The sequence below is a fragment of the Hemicordylus capensis genome, chromosome 3 (assembly GCF_027244095.1).
Source record: "Hemicordylus capensis ecotype Gifberg chromosome 3, rHemCap1.1.pri, whole genome shotgun sequence".
In the NCBI taxonomy this organism is placed as follows: domain Eukaryota; kingdom Metazoa; phylum Chordata; class Lepidosauria; order Squamata; family Cordylidae; genus Hemicordylus; species Hemicordylus capensis.
In genome coordinates this window covers 148,159,020-148,177,135 of record NC_069659.1, presented here as the reverse complement: position 1 = coordinate 148,177,135, position 18,116 = coordinate 148,159,020, and the positions used below count along the sequence as shown (strand labels likewise).

The window sequence follows — 18,116 nt, the reverse complement described above, 5'->3', positions numbered from 1 at the left end:
ATGGTGACGCCTACAAGCACAAACCTCTCTTCCTGGAAATTTAATGTTTTCAAAAATTCTTGACGCTTCTCTCGGAATTCCTACAGATGCTTTGCCTGAATGGGACACAATATTTATTTTGTTTTATTTTATTTGTACACTGCCCCAAATTTCTGTCTCTGGGGCAGTTTACAGCAACATAAAACAAATTTAAAACAGAAATTAAAACCTTAAAACAATTTAAAACCACAAGCCCAGTTAAAAAGCTTGGGTGAATAAATGTGTCTTTAAAGACTGTTTAAAAGTTGTCAGAGATGGGGAGGCACTTATTTCAGCAGGGAGTGCATTCCAGAGTCTTGGGGCAGCAACAGAGAAGGCCCGTCACTGTGTAGCCACCAGACGAAATGGCGGCAACTGCAGACTCAGTTATTTCAATGGGTGATGGGGCTTATAGTGAAGAAGATGGTCTCTTAAATACCTTGGGCTTAAGCTGTTTAGGACTTTATAAGTTATAACCTTCACCTTGTATTCTGCCTAGAAACAAAGGCAAAAGCAGCCTCCAATCCCCACCATATCAACTGGCTCCATGACGGAGTCAGTGATCATATGTGCAGCCAATCCAGCCACCCAGGAAGGGCGGACTCTCCCTGCCAAATCCTCGGCTCTCCACACTGATCATGTGGAGAGCCTCAAGTTAATTTAAAATACAGGTAAGAGCCAGCGTGGTGTAGTGGCTAGAGTGCTAGACAAGGACCAGGGAGACCCGAGTTTAAATCCCCATTCAGCCATGATACTAGCTGGGTGACTCTGGGCCAGTCACTTCTCTCTCAGCCTAACCTACTTCACAGGGTTGTTGTGAGGAGAAACCTAAGTATGTAGTACACCGCTCTGGGCTCCTTGGAGGAAGAGTAGGATATAAATGTAAAAATAATAAATAAATAAATAAATAAATAAATACATAAATAAATAAATTTTAAAAATGGTATCTTCAAGATAACCCAAAGACCAACCGGGCTGCTGGCATTCTGTACCAACTGCAGTTTCCAGACTACATACAAAAGTAGCCCATCATAGACCACTTTGCAGTCATTGTGTCTGGAGGTTCCAAGCATATGTACTACTGTTCAAAGCTTGTTTATCTCAAGAAACAGACGGAACTGCCGTATCAGCCGAAGCTGATAGAAAGCAGCTCTGGCCACTGCCTCAACCTGAGACAACATGGAGACATTTGGATCCAAAAGCACTCCCAGACTGTGCACCTGCTCCATCTGGGGAAGTGTGACCCCATCCAGAACTGGCAGATCAAAATTGTCTCCTGAGTTCTGACCCTGAACAACAAGTATATCCGTCTTATAGAAGATCTCACTATCATTAAAATGTGGTGTCAGTTCTAACCACAAAATTATAGAAATGGACTTTTAAAAAACGATTGGGGGGGATCCCATTAAAAATGTGTGCAAAATATGCATATGCATATTTTGGTTTTGGATTGGTGAAGTATTTTTGGAAGTTAGTGAAAAATGATATTAAAACAATTGGGGTTTCCTTTCCTTACCATACCCCTCTCCACAATTCCCCAGTTTTATGCCTTCTCCCATCTTCTAGGAGTCAAACCAAAACCCTAGTCGACTAAGCAGGTCAACAAAATTGACCAAACACCTAGTTTATTGGACAAGGAATGCCCTTTCCTCTATTCTTCCAGTTGGGTTCTTCTGAAACCTGATTCACCACTGCCAAAGAAAAGAACTCCGTGTCCAAAGAACAAATAGAAACAAATATTGTGAAAGGCATGCCCCCATCTCTTTCAGAGTTAAATAGGATCCATCCCCTAGGAAGCAAAAAAGGAGCCAGTTTTAGATCTTCACTATGTTGTCTATAAACACAGAAAGTGGAAGCTGGCTTTTGCTATAGATGGTGTCCTAACAAGTTCCTATTTCTGCCCATCTGTGTATTATTAGTATATTCTTCCTCCAAGGTAGATTGTGAAGCACCTATAGCAAACAAAGAACAGGACTGGCAGGTAAACCCAAGCTTCCATTATCTTGACTTGTCTCAGGTGTAATTGCAGATAGTACCCAGGTGTCACTGTGGATAGTATCACTAATCTGCAGTCTCTGGATGAAATCAAGTTTGCTGAACCTCAGGCAATGTATATATTTGAAATACCAGACCCTGTATGAGATCATTTTATATTATTTGACAGAGATTGCCAGGGGAACCCTTACGGTATATTAGACGTTGTTGGAACGCAATAAAAATAAAGACAGCTGGTCCCAAGTTACTTCTCTGGAGTAGTTCTGTAACAAGCACCAAGGAGGTCAAGTTGGAAGAGTGTGTTTTACAGAGCTCATTCTCAGCTTCATACCAGCTTCAGCTAACGGTAGTGGCACAGGCACTACAGAGGGGAAAGAGAGCTTGGAATCAGAGTAATTTCAATTCATTCAAAATGGGCATGGGTTATGAAAGGGTTAGAGTCATTTCACACTCCCTGTTTCTGCCATAAAGGAGTTCAGAAGAAAACAAAATGTCACCTGGTCCTTATTTCCCTTTTTTAACCAGGGCCTCAACTGGAGAGCCAGCGTGGTGTAGTGGTTAGAGTGCTGGACTAGGACCGGGGAGATCCGAGATCAAATCTCCACTCAGCCGTGAAACTAGCTGGGTGACTCTGGGCCAGTCACTTCTCTCTCAGCCTAACCTACTTCACAGGGTTGTTGTGAAAGAGAAACTTAAGTATGTAGTACACCGCTCTGGGCTCCTTAGAAGAAGAGCGGGATATAAATGTAATAATAATAATAACTGTCACTTGTTCAGTCTGTCCATTGTGATGTAGCTCAGTCTTTTCCAGTTGTGGCGAGCATTTTGAATTCCTCTTCTCTAAACCTTTTTACTGTACCTTTTTACTGCAAGGCCAAGCTACTTTTCATATATTCAAAGTGCTATTCTGTAATTCAGTCATAAGTGCCAGCACAATTAAACTTCAACATGTTCTCTATTACCAAAGTTTTAATGAGATTTAGTTGCTTTGTTTTGATATTTTCATGAAAAGCATGAGATGTCCTCCCCCCACCCCTAAACCACTTCTCTTGATTTCCCCCCTCTTAAGTTATGTTTTGTTTTTGAGGAGATTTTTCTTAGTTGCAGGCGATCTACATTGTTATTTTACATTAGTTGATTAGCTGAAGGCACAGTCTGTGAAAACATATTTTTGACATTTGTCTTGTGTGGTCTAGTTGTGAAAAATGGCTTTGCATGATTGATTTTTGCAGCCATTTTAGATAAGCAATTTCTTTGAACACTTAGAGATGTGTTTGCCAATGAAATAATGTCAGTCAGATCAAGAGCTGATCAGAATACAAGTATTAATTTACACAATGCCACCAGTATACATGGCGACCTATGTTACACAGATGAAATAGAAAGGTCTCTACCTCCATGGTTCTTGCAGTCTAAGAAACTGAATGGGGAAAGGAGCTGTGAGAGGGAGGGAGAAACAGTGTAGGGAGAGAATAACGCAGGAAAAATAATTCCATGTTCTTACAATTGGGTATGAGGATTGAGGGGATAAACCACAGGCCACTTGGAATATGTGGGTTGGAGGAGGGATTTGAAGGAAGGGAGAGAGATGGCACCACATATACATGAAGGGAGGGAGTTTCACACCGAGGACAGCAAGCAAGAATGGATGAAATCATCTAAGGGAGCAGGATACTTTGGTTGCCTTAGAATGGTAGAGTTGGGAGGATGGTGGTTATGTGGTGGACATAATGAAATACAACAACAACAAAAGGGCTGAAAGACAGGATGGGACAAGGTTGTGAATGGTTTTAAATTATGAAGAGCTGACATTATTTTATGGGCAAACACTGATCAAATGCATAGTTTATCTAAAATCACAGCAAAAACAAGGCAAATTGTAGCCATCAGGCCCTCCCTTACCCTAAAGAGTGAACTGGAAGTGAACCCTGTCCGGTCTGTCAGGCAGTGACCTCTAGGGATCAGCCACTCAGCACATGGTGACTAGGACCTAGAGGGCCTGGCAGCAGGAAGTGAAGGGGGTCTTTGTTCTCAGAAGGAACCGGGAGGACAATGAGAGAAGATGGGGAGCAGGTTTCATGAGCACCAGCAATGAAGTCTTGCTGCCTCATGGCCAACAGCCAGCCTGGAGACTTCTCTCATGAAAGGACATCTGCAGAACTTTGAGAGACAGGGATTGCAGGAAGCTTGAATTCTCTCCTAAAGTTTGGGGTGAATTCATAGAGAAAGGAAGCCAAAGGCTTTTGGCTTCAGAAAGACTTAGAGAGGGAATAGTGTGATAGCTAGCCTGCATTAGACTATTTACTTTCCTTTTGTATTTTGCCTATCCTTATACCTGGTCTATTGTGTTTTATTTTGTAGCCTACCCTTCTAAGAAACTCTAGCCTGAGCCCCTTTCTATCCAACCAGAGGGCTGTAGAAGTCTCTATACCCTGTAAAGGTGCTTTTAAAGGTTCCTTGCAACTGGGGGTGCTTTTTGAATTATCCTTGCAACTTGGTAACCACGATTTTTAAAGCGTGCAAGAGAGGAGAAGGTTACAGTAGTCAAGGTAGGAGATGATAGGAGCATCTGACATGTCCCTTCCCTTTTTGCAACAATTTAGATGACCACAGTTTTAGCTAAGAGCATGGAGAGAAATGGGTGAACTTTTGGAATGCTGTATAGGGATGTAGAGAGCAAAAGAGAAAAGAATCAAAGAAAACCATGACTGCAAGCCTGTTCAAGAGGGTGAGTGGTGATGGTATTGTTGACAGATATGGGGAGAGACTGAGGAGAGGGAAGTTTGAGAGGAAGGATAAGTAGTTTAGTCTTGGACATGCTGAGCTTGCCTTGAGATGGTAAATATCCAAGTGGATATTTCAGACAGGCAGGGAAACCTGTGCAATTGGGTGGGGGAGTGGAGTCTGGGGCAGAGACATACAAAGGGTACCATCAACATATAGATGGTACTGAAAGCCATTATGATTTGACAAGATCAGCCAAAGAAAGAATGTTGAGACAGAAAAGTTGGGGACCAAGAACAGAACCTCGAGGCACCCCAATATGGAAATGGTTTGCAATGGAAATGTCTCTCAATGGAAATGCAGTAATATCCTATGTGTAATCTTCCCTCACACACATGACTGTAAGTAGTCTTAGTCCCATACCACTCCTTGCTCATTCACAGTGACATGGGCTACAGGAAAGCTTATGCAGGCTCGGTTTTGACTCAACTTATGTTGACTCAGTTTTGACCCAACTCAGACAAGGAGGTTCTGATCATAATCCTTTGGGGCTTCTTCAGGATTGCACAGTTCCCTTTTCCTAAGATAGCAACCACTTCCGGAATGTCCTTTTAGATCTTGCTCAGAGATTGCACAACTTGGATATTGGGAAATGTCCTCATAAATTTGCTTAGGAAAAAATGATTTTTAAATATATATCTTGATGGTTTTTGTATAGCTTGCAGAGTTGATTTGACAAAAGGTTATTTCATCAAAAGGACAAGTGTTGATCTGAAAATGGAAACTGGTAGAAATTTGGCTTTGCCAAAGTACCATCTCACTCAGATACCTGCATTATAAAGAAACCAAGCATTTCAAAATGATATAAGCACTCAGATAAATGTCAGGATGTTTTACAAATAAACACATAAAGAACTAAAGCAGATGAACATAAATTCCCTCTAAATCCTCTATGTCGAAAATCCAGTTCAGGACCATTAATTTACCTCTCAATTTATGACATTACTAAGAGATAAATGGCTAGCCATGACATATGGGAGGCATGCCAACCCTGGCACTAATCCAGCTGTTAAATAAAGTTGCTGGCTGTTGCAAGAAAGACACAGAACTCCCAAATAGGCCGCTAGATGCCTTTCTGGGCTGCTTTACCATTCTTTGCGTGGTCTAAACATTGTACCAGAAAAAGTAAGTACATTCAGCAATAGAAAGAAAAAAAGGAGTAGTAATAATGAAATCTCCTCTATTATTTAGCTCTCTTGAAAGAGTGGAAACAATAAGAGAGAGAGAGTGAGTATGTCTTTCATACAGGATTAAAAGAATATGTTATTTCCAACAGAGTTTGGGAAAGAAATTGTTTGAAACCTGGTGTTTAGATTAACTGTTTCCATGAGACAGAGAACTGCACATACTCTGACAGCAGGAGCAATTCATGGTAGGCAGGAAGTTACTGCAAGCTAAAATACACTGTACCAGAAACAACAGAAAGAGCAAATAACTCAGCTAAGCGAGTTCCCTGGCAGGTGGTTGTATCAAATGATTCATTACAACGTAGGAGAACAAATAATAAAGATGATGATTTTTCACTTCTATCAACTTTCTATATGCCACAGGCAACAACAATCAAACCTCCCAGGAACATGAGCAGATTCTGTGATTGCTAGTGACACTCTAAACACACACACACACACACACACACACACACACACACACACACACACACACACAATCAATTAGCCACAGATATCTATTTTATAATGTGCTATAAACAACTGACCCATTTTTCTGTGTGTCAGTTCTTTAGAACAAATTGTGAAATACTCAGAACAGTGCCAAATAGTCTCTATCAATAACTTTTGGCTAAACTTTTGTTCAGGGTGAAGGGCTACAAGGGAAGAAAAGGGGGAGAAACTGACTTACATCCTTTGCATTTCCAGGATTGGGGTGTGTGTGTGTGTGTGTGTGTGTGTGTGTGTGTGTGTGTGTGTACGTACAATTTTCAGTGGTGGGTGGTGAAACTCACTGGTACTTTCCCTGGTCCCTTTTGGCCATTTCCATCCTCTCCCCAAACCACCAGCATGCTCCAGAACAATGCTATACCATATTTTCAGGCTGTGCAAGTAGGGGATGGGTAATTCAAGTGAGCCTACCCTTCTGCAGTAGCTGATGTTTTAGACTGATCACAAATGATTGCTTCCTTTCATAAAAATTAGTAAGGTCTATCATTATGATGGACAGGTGTGAAAGTAGAAGGCAGGTTTTACCCTCAGCCCTTTGTCCCAAGTGCAACTCCTTTATTTCTTCCTAAAGGAGTGAATGGCAGTCATTCACTGATATGAAAGAAACTCAAGAGGGCAGAGGCAATGACAGAATGGTGGAAACTGGGTTTGATGGAGTGGGAGGTTACAATTCTGAGACACACAAATGCAACATCTGGATGTACACTTGATTCTTTTTTCAGAAAAATGACACGGAGCTGTGGCTCAGTGGCAGAGCATCTGCATGCAAAAGGTCCCAGGTTCCGTTCCTGGCATCTCCAGGGACTTTTACACACAGCAGGGTTTACCGCGTGTTTACTGGGAGGCTTTACTGCAAACTCGAAGTTGTCCCCCAAACCCGACACAAATAGTGGATTTTTTTTTTTACCCTGGATATAAATTGAACTATACTCTAATGCTCTATGAAAAACTCAAATTGTGTGTGAAGTGCTCCCCGATAGCTCGCAGGGACTTTGTCGTAAATCTGGCCAATATGTGAATGCACCTCCTCTATTCCGGAAAAGATGTGAGTTAAAGGGCTTTAAAAGCCCTTTGTGAAAGAACTTCCAGGTAGAGCTGGAAAAGTCTCCTGCCTGAAACCTTGGAAAGCCACTGCCAGTCTGTTTAGACAATACTGAACGGACTTGGTATAAGGCAGTTTTCTACATTCCTGAGGGTTTCCCTCTTAGTACCTGGCCTAGATTTAAACCAGCTTGTTTTGAAAGAGAAGTTTGGAGATGCATTAGAGTCATTTAAAACTTTAGAGAAACCTCAATTGTGTATGTGTGATGTCCCAGCCACCCTCTACTCCAAATTTCCCATTAAGGAATGTTCAGGGCAAATACACAAGTTGCTTTTAAAAGGTGTATGCCATTTCCTTGCATTTGGAGGCGTTTTTCCTCACACCGCAGTGCTTTGAACATCGTCTGCAGAACAAAAGCTGAACCAAACATTATCAAGGCTATTTCCAGGAAGACACGTACCAGGTAATTTGATTCCTGTAATTCTTTCGGGTTTGTGCTTTGAAGTGCCACCGCTTCATTAATGAACATCATCCCTTACCATGCAAATAAATATAGGACCCCACTTTGAGAGGCAATGTGGGCAATCTTCCCTTTAAGCAAAGGTTGCTTCATGTACTTTTGATTTGTGTTTGTGTGTGGGTTGAGCTAAGAAATTATACACAAGCAAACATAAAAGTAACATTAGTTATGACTTCGGGCTTGTCTGCACATGTTTTCTACTGCACGTCTAGAGCAACTGCAGGACGTTTTAATGTGCTTCCAACCTGCACATTAAAACTTGTGGTGAGGGGATTGTGGCAACAAGCTCCATCCATCATCTTACATTCTACATGTAGAGGAGCCCCAGGAAAAATCAGGGTTCTCAGGTGTATGAAGTGAGCCCTCTGCATGTACAATTGTTGCGTGCAGGGATTCTCCACATGAGTTTAAGTGAGCATTTAGGCCAGGGCAGAGCCTGCCTCTAATCTTTCCTCTACACATGTTCATTTAAGTGTATGTAAGAAGCCCAGGACACCAGTTACAGGAGGGGTAATCTTTGCTCCCCCCTCAAAATGTCCAGTTTATGTCACTTCTGTTAGCACACCCTTGCGCACACAGCTATCATATCCAACATTTTGTCTTGCACTTGGATTAAATCTGTTCCCTTCCTTATCTCCCTGTTTGTCACTCTGGCAGGGCCTGTTTTAAAGGGCAGCAAATTCAGGTGTCCCCACCACCCAGTTCTGCCCACCTCGCTTTGCACAGAGCACCTGAGAATGCAGAGGCAGTGTTATTTATTATTATTGAATTTATGCATTATATTTCTATACAATCCACTCAAAATGTCTCCAGGCAGTTTGCAAAAAAGAATTTGTTAGAGAATCCTTAGATTACAAACCCTACTTTTCCCAGGTTAAGGGGACCAGCAAAAGGTGCCTTTTCCAAGGACCCCCTGAATCTTTAGTTTAAAATCTCTAGTTTAAAATCTGAGGCATATACCTAAGGATGCCTGATTCTCTCCTACTTCTCAGTCTTTATTTTCTGTTCACTTGTACACCCTGCAGTAGCAAGGCCCTAACATGGATGGGTTTTTCATGAAGTGTTCCTTTAATTGCCCATGCTGTGCATTAGTACCAAAAGTATGTGGGTAAGACAACTGCTTTACTTTTTCAAGAAGGAGGCATAATACTGAGAAAAAGGCTACTACATTTTTGTAAGTATAATTTCCATTCTAGCTGTCCAACCACAAATATATGGGCAGCTTCTGTTGAGAGTCCCTATCTATGTGACTATCTGTCTAACTACACAGTGGAACTGGCAATAAAATGCTGAATTTAGAGCAGTCTCAGAGTTTAAAACTGTGGGCAATGTGATTTTTCATGTGCTGTCTACACTCTAATGGCAACATTCCCATTTGTTTTGCGACAGCGATAGCGTTATTAAAAAGCCATGTCTTACCTGCAGACACGCTGGAGCTCTGCCCTGAGGCTTATTCACATCAACATCTACTAACTGCCATCCTCCAGTAGCATCTTCATGAAACATCTGGAGGGGGGGGGAAACACTTGTCAGAAGCATTTTGACACTCAAACCAAAGTTGTGAAATATTCTCTCTTCATTCTGGATAGTCTTGCCTTCTGATGAGCACTCTCCTGAAAGAAACCTCGTATTACAGAAAATGCAACTCAGAATCCAGTGCTTTCACGCAGTAATACTCAACAGCATTTGAACAGTGACTGCTTTATTAGTAAGTAGTAGGTTTAATTCCAGGGTTGGCCACAGAATCCGATGCAAACAGGAAATAGATTGAAATGTTTAAGTCACTTCAAACATTACGGTTTCCTGCATAAAAGTGGCTCTTGATGTGCACTGTCTGGAGCAGAAGGCAAGTCGCTGACCTATCTTACACGGCAGGGGTGTAGCAAGGTTGGAGTGGGTCCAGAGACAAGATTTTAAAATGGCCCCCACCTCACTGAAGCTCAGCTCATGAAGTAAATAAATCTTAAATGAGGCTGAATAATGGTAACAAAAAGCATATATCTCACACCTATTTGCCACAATAGAACATCATCCTAAATGATTTTTTAAAAGGTTTTGTAAATTGTGGACGATGCAAGTCATTTAATGGTACTGTAGCTCCAGGTCTCACATCAATTTCGGAGGATGAATACAACTGAAGGAAGCCCGGGCGGGTGCACGGCTGGGGGAGTCAGTCATGTGACTTGCCTCTGGGGGACCCCCCAAGGCAGTGGGCCCCCAGACAACTGCTTCCCCTTGCCCTATTATAGTTATGCCCCTGTTACAGGGCTGTGTATGGATCCCTGAGACAATGCATGCAAAGTATTTAGAGCACTCTGGCACCCTATCTGAATCCTATAATTCTCTGCGTTTGCTTTTGCTCTGAAGCTCTGGTTGGCTGCAGTTTCTTAGTAGGTGTACATGCAGCAAAATATAAGTCCACAGCACGCTAGTTCCGACACAGAAGAGCTTGTTGTGTTGGAATATTGTAATGCTTGAAGTAAGGGGCTCTTCCAGTAAAAAAAGCCAGGGCTGCCAGAGGCCCATGTCTACTTCTACCACTTGCTGTGAATGGCTTTTGAGTCTCTATAGGAAAAGCAGCGTGTAAATCTTACCAGCCCCAAAATAAAAATACATCTCTTCACTGAGGAGCCAGTTTGGCTGTTCAGGTCTCTCTATAAACCATTTGATAAGCAAGTGAGTGTCATGGTTGCTAGGACAATTAAATGGGTTTGCTGGAGTCACATGACAATGAATAATGACTTGAGGGAGGCATTGCCCTGAGGTTATGTCTGAGGCTATGATTGGTTGAGCTAAAACAATCAACTCTAATGTTGGAGCTATCATTTATAGGCAGGAGCAAGGACAATATGGAACTCTTCTTAATTAGGTGCAATTATGTTTCCTGATTAAGTAAAAGATGGCAGCATGATCAGTGTCTTTGAATTCCCTTGCTAGCTTGGCAAAGAGGCACCTTTTAACGTGGTGATTCTCTTTATTTAGTAGGGGGAGAGTAACTGGCCCTATCTACCCCCAGCATAGTATCTCTAGACTGTTAGTGTCTATTTTATGTTTCTTTTTAGATTGTGAGCCCTTTGGGGACAGGGATCCATCTTATTTATTTATTATTTCTCTGTGTAAACCATCATGAGCCATTTTTGGAAGGGCGGTATAGAAATCGAACAAACAAACAAATAAATATTAGTCATTTGCATAGCTGTGAAGCAGAAGAGGGTGGCAATATGCAGGGAGGAGCAGCAGATGTGAGAGAGATGGTAAATCCTTTCTTTATCTGCTACCTTTGCCACCAAAATGACTTGGTCCTCTAGTTTCTTCCTGGCCATCTTGGGCTGTAGGAGGGGAAGACACAACTGTGGGAAGATGCTGAAGAGGCCAAGAGCAGCAGGGGACTTGCCAGATGGGAGCTTGAAATTGTTTCACTATGTACAGGCTTGCTGTCTGTTTGTATGATCTGGGTTTTGACACTGTCTTGCAGATGGGAACAGCTGGGTGCTGTTTGTATAGCCACAGCCTGTTTCGGATCTTATCTTGACATTTCAGGCTTAATACGTCGAATGTGTATCTTGAAATAGTAGCTGGTTTTCTGAGTTTTGAGAACAGTTTGCAGGCTTGCTAGGATTGCTCAGAAGTAAATGATTTAGTTCAATGGGCTTCCTCCTAGGTAAGAGTGCACAGGATTGCAGCTGTAGAAGTGTGGCTTGTTTTTAGAAGTGTGTGTGTGTGTGTGTGTGTGTGAGTTGCTGACCCCCCCCCCTTTATTTGCACAAGTCCACTGCCCTTGTGCAAAAAAGTCCGCTGCCCTTGTGCAAAAAACAGAAGTGGAGGAGGGAAAGGAGGAGAGGGAAAGCCATCAGTCACTCATTCCCTCCTTCTCCCTTGGGGAAGTGCCCTGTGTGCAGATCCAGGGGCGGAGTTGCTTTCTGCCTCCTCCTCCTTTCTCTCTCTCCCCTCAAAGCCTCAGCGAGGGATGAAGTGATGTAAAATCAGAAGCAGCTGACTCTAACCGGCTTCAAAATGCTAGAGCTAGTTGTCAGGTTTTAACCCACTTCCTCCCTCACAATCTGGAAAGCACCCTGGAGGGTCAAGAGTTCAGAATCTTGTGCTGCCTGTTGATCCTCTGCTTTAAATTTCCCTTACTTCCACTCACTTTATAGCTGTGCAGCAGACCCACATTCTAACACACACGCCTGCAACTATCATGCCTAGTTAATTCATTAGAAGCATATTCAAGAAGGACAGAGCTATTTATACAGGTTTCAAAGCTATCTAGGGTTATGACACTGAAAAACAGAAAATTAGAAAAGAGAGTTCTTTAAATAATATAATTCCTCATATTTGCTCAAGATAAACTCCAAATGTTAGGGTTACAAAGGCGCTGGCAGCTTATTTCATAGAACTTTCATTAGATATGTGCCATTTCCCTCTGACCCTGTCAGACAAGTAAAGAAACAGCTTGTTTCACTATTTGGCTCTGTTTTCTGGAAACTCAACAAGTCTACCACCCTTTGACAGGCTTTTCAAGAATAGACTGTTTTTATACCAAGATGGCTTACTTGCCACAGACCACAAATGCTACACCTAATCCATTCTAATTTATCTTGCAAATATCAAGGTGCTGCTAGGTATACACCTAGGGCTATCCTTGGCATTTTAATGGAGTCTTTATTCCAGTGTCTATAAAATGTTTGCTGGGTACAACCAGCAAAACATTAGTCATGTCCAAATTCATTGAATCAATAGGAGCTGAGTTAGCTATGCTGAAGGGCCAAACCATACTTTACACATAACCTCATATAACCAAACCTCGTTGGCCCCTTTTCAAGAAAAGGTAACAATTTTCAGCAGAGAAATGAATGGGAGCACTTAATCCTTTCCCTGTCTTTGCTATCCCCAACATTCCAAAACAACTTCCCTAGTCCTTTCTCCCATCTGGACTCTGAGACAAGAAATAAGCTGCACTTAGGGAAAAGTAGTTGGAGAGGTGATTTTGGTGGAATGGGGGAACACAGAAAGGGCAAGAGTTCAGGACCTCTTTGCACACAATGCCTTTCCACTTTAACTACACATACCCCATTCTTGTTGGGCATGACTTGCATTCTAATATCTGGAGCATGCTGCTGACACACCTAGTTAGTTCTTTAATGATGTCTAACTTTTGCTAGATTGTGCCCTTTTTCTTAGCCAGGCTTGCCCACTTAGAGGACCATCCCATGCATCTTCCACAGTGAGCTATAGTCCAAAAAAGCTTGTGCTTTAACAAATCGGTTTTGTCTTTAAAGCGCTAACAGACTCAGTGTTTGTTTTTCCGACTCCAAACAATCTGATCACACTCAGTCCTATCATTGGATCACCCCCCACTGCACCAACACCTATCCCTTTTTTCCGGAGAACTTCCTTCTCATACCTTCACTTCTTCACAGCATGACACTTCTGTGTGTCTTCTCCCTCTTGCCACTGTTTGAGTTTCAGCACAATGTTGTGCCTGTGAGAGCCGTAGCTCCCACAGCTACCTTGACTTTCATAGACCTATTGAAATTAAAGCCCGCTCATTCCTCAGCTAGCAGCCCCTTAGGAAAGGAAAGATTGTGCCATCAAGTAAGTGTTGACTCCTGGAGACCCCAGAGCCCTGTGGTTTTCTTGGTGGAATACAGGAGTGGTTTACAATTGCCTTCTCCCGTGCAATATAAGATGATGCCTTTTCAGCATCTTCCTTTATCGCTGCTGCCCAATATAAGAAGCCAGCGTAATTGCAAAACAAAAATAAAACAATTCATTTGTTATCTAATTAGGGTTGAAACATTGTATAGGCACTGTTAGTGAATCATAAGCATATAGACATTGGACTGTGCAGGCTTTTAAATCATTTAATACTGAATCAGATGCTGTATTGCATTATATAATATGACAGTATTCATAACAGTTGAACAACACAGAGGTAAACATACAATGAGAAAAGCCAGAATTCATATTACAAATGTAGGCTTATTTTTAAAATAGTACATAAAAAATTTAAATATTCAGAGTCGTTTTAGTGATGTCTACCTGTGTAGTAGCAGTTGAAGTAGTGCTACTTCTGGACCCCCACATCTGCTGGAACTGCACACGGATTTCAGCAAATGTCTCAATGATGACAGCGATAAACACATTCTACAAAAGAATTATACATATTTAAAACCAATGACTTACTTTTAAAAATGACAAGTGGAATAAAGGGGTGGGGGCTGGCCAATCCAGTCTAATATGATTTTTATTCTGAATAAGGTATGACGGAACCATTTTGACAGTACCTTAACAAGCCAAGCAAGAAAGAAAATCAAGGTGATGAAATAGAAGTATGAGCGCCATCGAGGGAAGCTGTCAATTGCTCGGTACATCAGGAAGACCCAGCCTTCTTGAGAGGCAGCTTCATAAACAGTAAATATGCTTGTACCTGTATGTGGAAAATGTAAATATACATATATTTAGTGCAATTTTAAAAAAAATCCAAGTGAGCAATCAGTCATCACACATTTATTTCATTTGCCTGTCCTCCATAAAGAAAGATAGTGCCTTTCTTTAACTTTCAATTGTTGCAGTGCTACAGTGTGTAATATTTGATCCAAAGGCATACACATGCATCTCTAAGTGTGAGCAATGTGTGTAAGTATTGCCAAGATGGTTAATTCAACAGGAAGAAAAAGCATCCATTTATTCTAAACAGAGATGTGCACAAATCAAATGCTATACATGCACAAACTGATGTATTTTACTTGATTTTCTTCTCCAGTTGTTTAGTCTTCTGTGCTATTTTGCCAGCAAACTGGATGTTTAAAGCAGGCTTCAACAATAATGGCTATGCTGACATAATGCTATGGCTGGCACACACACTAACATACACCCTATCAATTGTAGTGATAACACCATGCCAGGTTTAAGTTTTTAAGGAAGGATCCCACTTGCCTTGGCAATTGATGGGATACCTATGCACCTCTGTACAATTGGGGAGGTGCGTAGAACACCAACCTCCCCCTTTTTCAAGTGCATTTAATCCCTAGCAGTGTTCCCTCTAACAGGGATTCCCAGGTGTTGTTGAATACAACTCCCAGCATCCTCAGCTGCAATAGCCTTTGCTTAGGGATTATGGGAGTTTTAGTCAATATCTGGGAATCCCTGTTAGAGGGAACACTGATCCCTATACTGGCTGTGTTGTCACTTTAGGGATTTGTTTTTCTACATGTTTCATAATCCAAAAGAAAAGTAATATATTTAGGCCCTGCCTGCAAGTAGGTTTGAACAAGAACACATCTACTGTATTAATAAATCAAAGTGTTTAGAATCAAAACCTATATTTGTATCAATTATAGGAGCCAGCGTGGTGTAGTGGCTAGAGTGCTGGACTAGGACCAGGGAGACCCGAGTTCAAATCCCCATTCAGCCATGATACTAACTGGGTGACTCTGGGCCAGTCACTTCTCTCTCAGCCTAACCTACTTCACAGGATTGTTGTGAGGAGAAACTCAAGTATGTAATACACCGCTCTGGGCTCCTTGGAAGAAGAGCGGGATATAAATGCAATCATCATCATCATCACCACCACCACCACCACCACCAATTACAAAGATCTACAAATTGAAATTGAAAGGCTGTGGCAGAAAAAGACCAAAATAATCCCAGTGGTAATTGGTGCCCTGGGTACAGATCCAAAAGACCTTGAAGAGCACCTCAACACCATAGGGGCCACAGAAATCACCATCAGCCAATTACAAAAAGCAGCTTTACTGGGAACAGCCTATATTCTGCGACGATATCTATAACAATTGACAATAAAATTCAGCCATCCCAGGTCCTTGGGAAGGACTCGATGTCTGGATAAAACAAACCAGTCAATAACACCTGTCTGACTGTGTAAACAAGAGAGATAATAATAGATGCTTTTCAAATTACATCTGAATGTTAAAATATAGGAAGCATAATTCTCCCTCTGTTCTACATATGGAGTAGAATACCTTTCTTTTCAATTTAATTTTGTTCCTCCATAAGAAACATGTAACATTAAAGTTCATTTCTCCTCCTGGAAGTTTTTCACACAGGACTTCTAAAGCCCTTTAACTGGCATCTCCTCCAGAATGGAGGGGGGGTGTTCACATATAGGCCAGATTTACCACAAATTGCCTGCGAGTTATCAGAGAGCAGTTCACACACAATTCAGGTTTTTCACTGCACGTTAGAGTGTAGCCCGATTTATATCTGGGGTTAAAAAAAATACACTATTTGTGTTGGTTTTGGGACAACTTCGAGTTCACAGTAAAGCCTTCACAGTAAAGCCTCCCAGACTTTACCCACAGTAAAGTCTGCTGTGGGTAAAAGTCCCTGCTACAATAGATTTTAAAATGTTTGTTAAGAACAATTAAAAGAAAAGGCCACAAACTGACATTTGGAATATGAATTTGGGATTGGCGAGGTGTTAAAAACAAGCACTCACATAACTGAACGGGTATGTCAGTCAAAATAAAAAACCTACAAGTGTAAGTAAAGAGACTATTCTGACATTTCTGAAAACATTTCTGTTAATGCTGACCTCTGGGGGGTGGAAGGGGGGAGAAGTCTCATCCATTTTTGAACAGGGGTTATTATATTTTCAAAATCTGCAACTTAGGCCTTGCTTTTCTTTCATTTTCTTTGCATCTACTTAAAGAAGCTGTCTGACTCAGGCTAAAGGAAGAAAACATTTGGCAAACACCTATTGTGACAGTGAAACTTGCCCATAATGATACCTATCTATTGCAATCTGTCCATCAATTCTCTCTCTGTCTTCTAGAGAAGGGATGAAAAGCCTCCCCCACTCCCCAGCCCAACTCATCATATTGTATGAGAGTAATTAAATATGGGAGGTTTTATTTCTGGATATGTAGGCAGACTTTGAAGCTTCAAGGTTTTAATTACTCTTAATTATGGTGTCAAAGAAATCACTAGGGATTTTTACTGAGCCCTGCAATCGTCCTCCTCCTCCCAGATGAAGTTCAACAGCTGTTATAGAGTTACAGAAAAGCAAATGAAAAATTGGGAAGATTGTACACACAGCGGCAGAAATGAGGGTTTGAGGTTTTCTATATTCTAATCTCAAGCAAGATGGCACACTGTATATCAATCAATCACCTTTATTTGGTCGTAGACCAGCATAAGAACTATAAAATACATGAGATGAGATACAAGCAGGGAATAGGAGATAAAATATAAAACTACAGTTATGAAACTATAAAAGTATCAAGTAGTGATTAGGTAGAAGAAGATTTAAATTTAAAATATAAAATTTACAATAGAGCTGAGATAGTCTTCAAGAGAAAAGTCTACATCCTAGTAAACAGTGGACCAGAAGGGTAATTTAAAGTATTTAAAAATAGTTAAGGATATTTAGTTACCTGGGGGGGGGGGATCAAAAGTATGCAACTACAATAGCTTTACAGGATAGAATAGGTTATGTGAAAAATGAGAACACACTGTATAGATTTTACATACTGAAAGGAAAGCTGCCTTCAAATGCACAAGTGGCAAAGGCTTCCTTGCCACTGTTCCTGCTCCTGTAGCACTTTCAGAGGCAGCAAAGACACTTCAGAGAACTTTGCTAATGCTACCATTAAATCGCTCTTCCATAAACCCATATATAATAATTAACTATTTATACACAATAACACACAATAGTGTATAGTATGTTGCTTACCATACAATAATCCGACAACTGACATGGGGGAAATTACTCAAAGTAGTCCCATTAAGTTAAAAAGACATTAATCATTGCCTAATGCGTACTTTTAATTTCAATTGTGACCCTTCTGAGTAATTTTCCTTGTGTCAGCCAACTATTTCTTAGGAGTGTGCATTTCATTTTGGATACAAAACGTTTTGTGCCCAAAACAGGCCATTTCGGCTGTTTTGTAGCCGAAACAAAACACCCAATGCTCAAAACAGAAAATTTTGTAGCTGAAACAAAATGTCCCTGTTTCGGATACAAAACGTTTTGTTGTTTCCGCTGTTTTGGAACTCCATTTTGCAATCGCGAAAAGTCTTTCTCCTTCAGTCTCCATTTTGAGTTTTGACATCTATT

The 18,116-nt window shown here is 41.2% G+C and overlaps 1 protein-coding gene across 10 annotated transcripts in view; it reads right to left on the bottom strand.

Moving 5' to 3' along the window:
* Positions 1-18,116, bottom strand: part of NALCN (sodium leak channel, non-selective) — a 378,362-nt gene that overhangs the window by 201,137 nt on the left and 159,109 nt on the right. For all 10 annotated transcript variants that reach the window (XM_053305984.1, XM_053305985.1, XM_053305986.1 and 7 more), the window contains 3 exons: positions 14,323-14,465; positions 14,078-14,182; positions 9,455-9,541 (listed from right to left, as the gene is read on the bottom strand). In XM_053305984.1, coding sequence (XP_053161959.1) covers positions 9,455-9,541; positions 14,078-14,182; positions 14,323-14,465 — 335 coding nt within the window. The remainder of the gene's footprint in view (positions 1-9,454; positions 9,542-14,077; positions 14,183-14,322; positions 14,466-18,116) is intronic.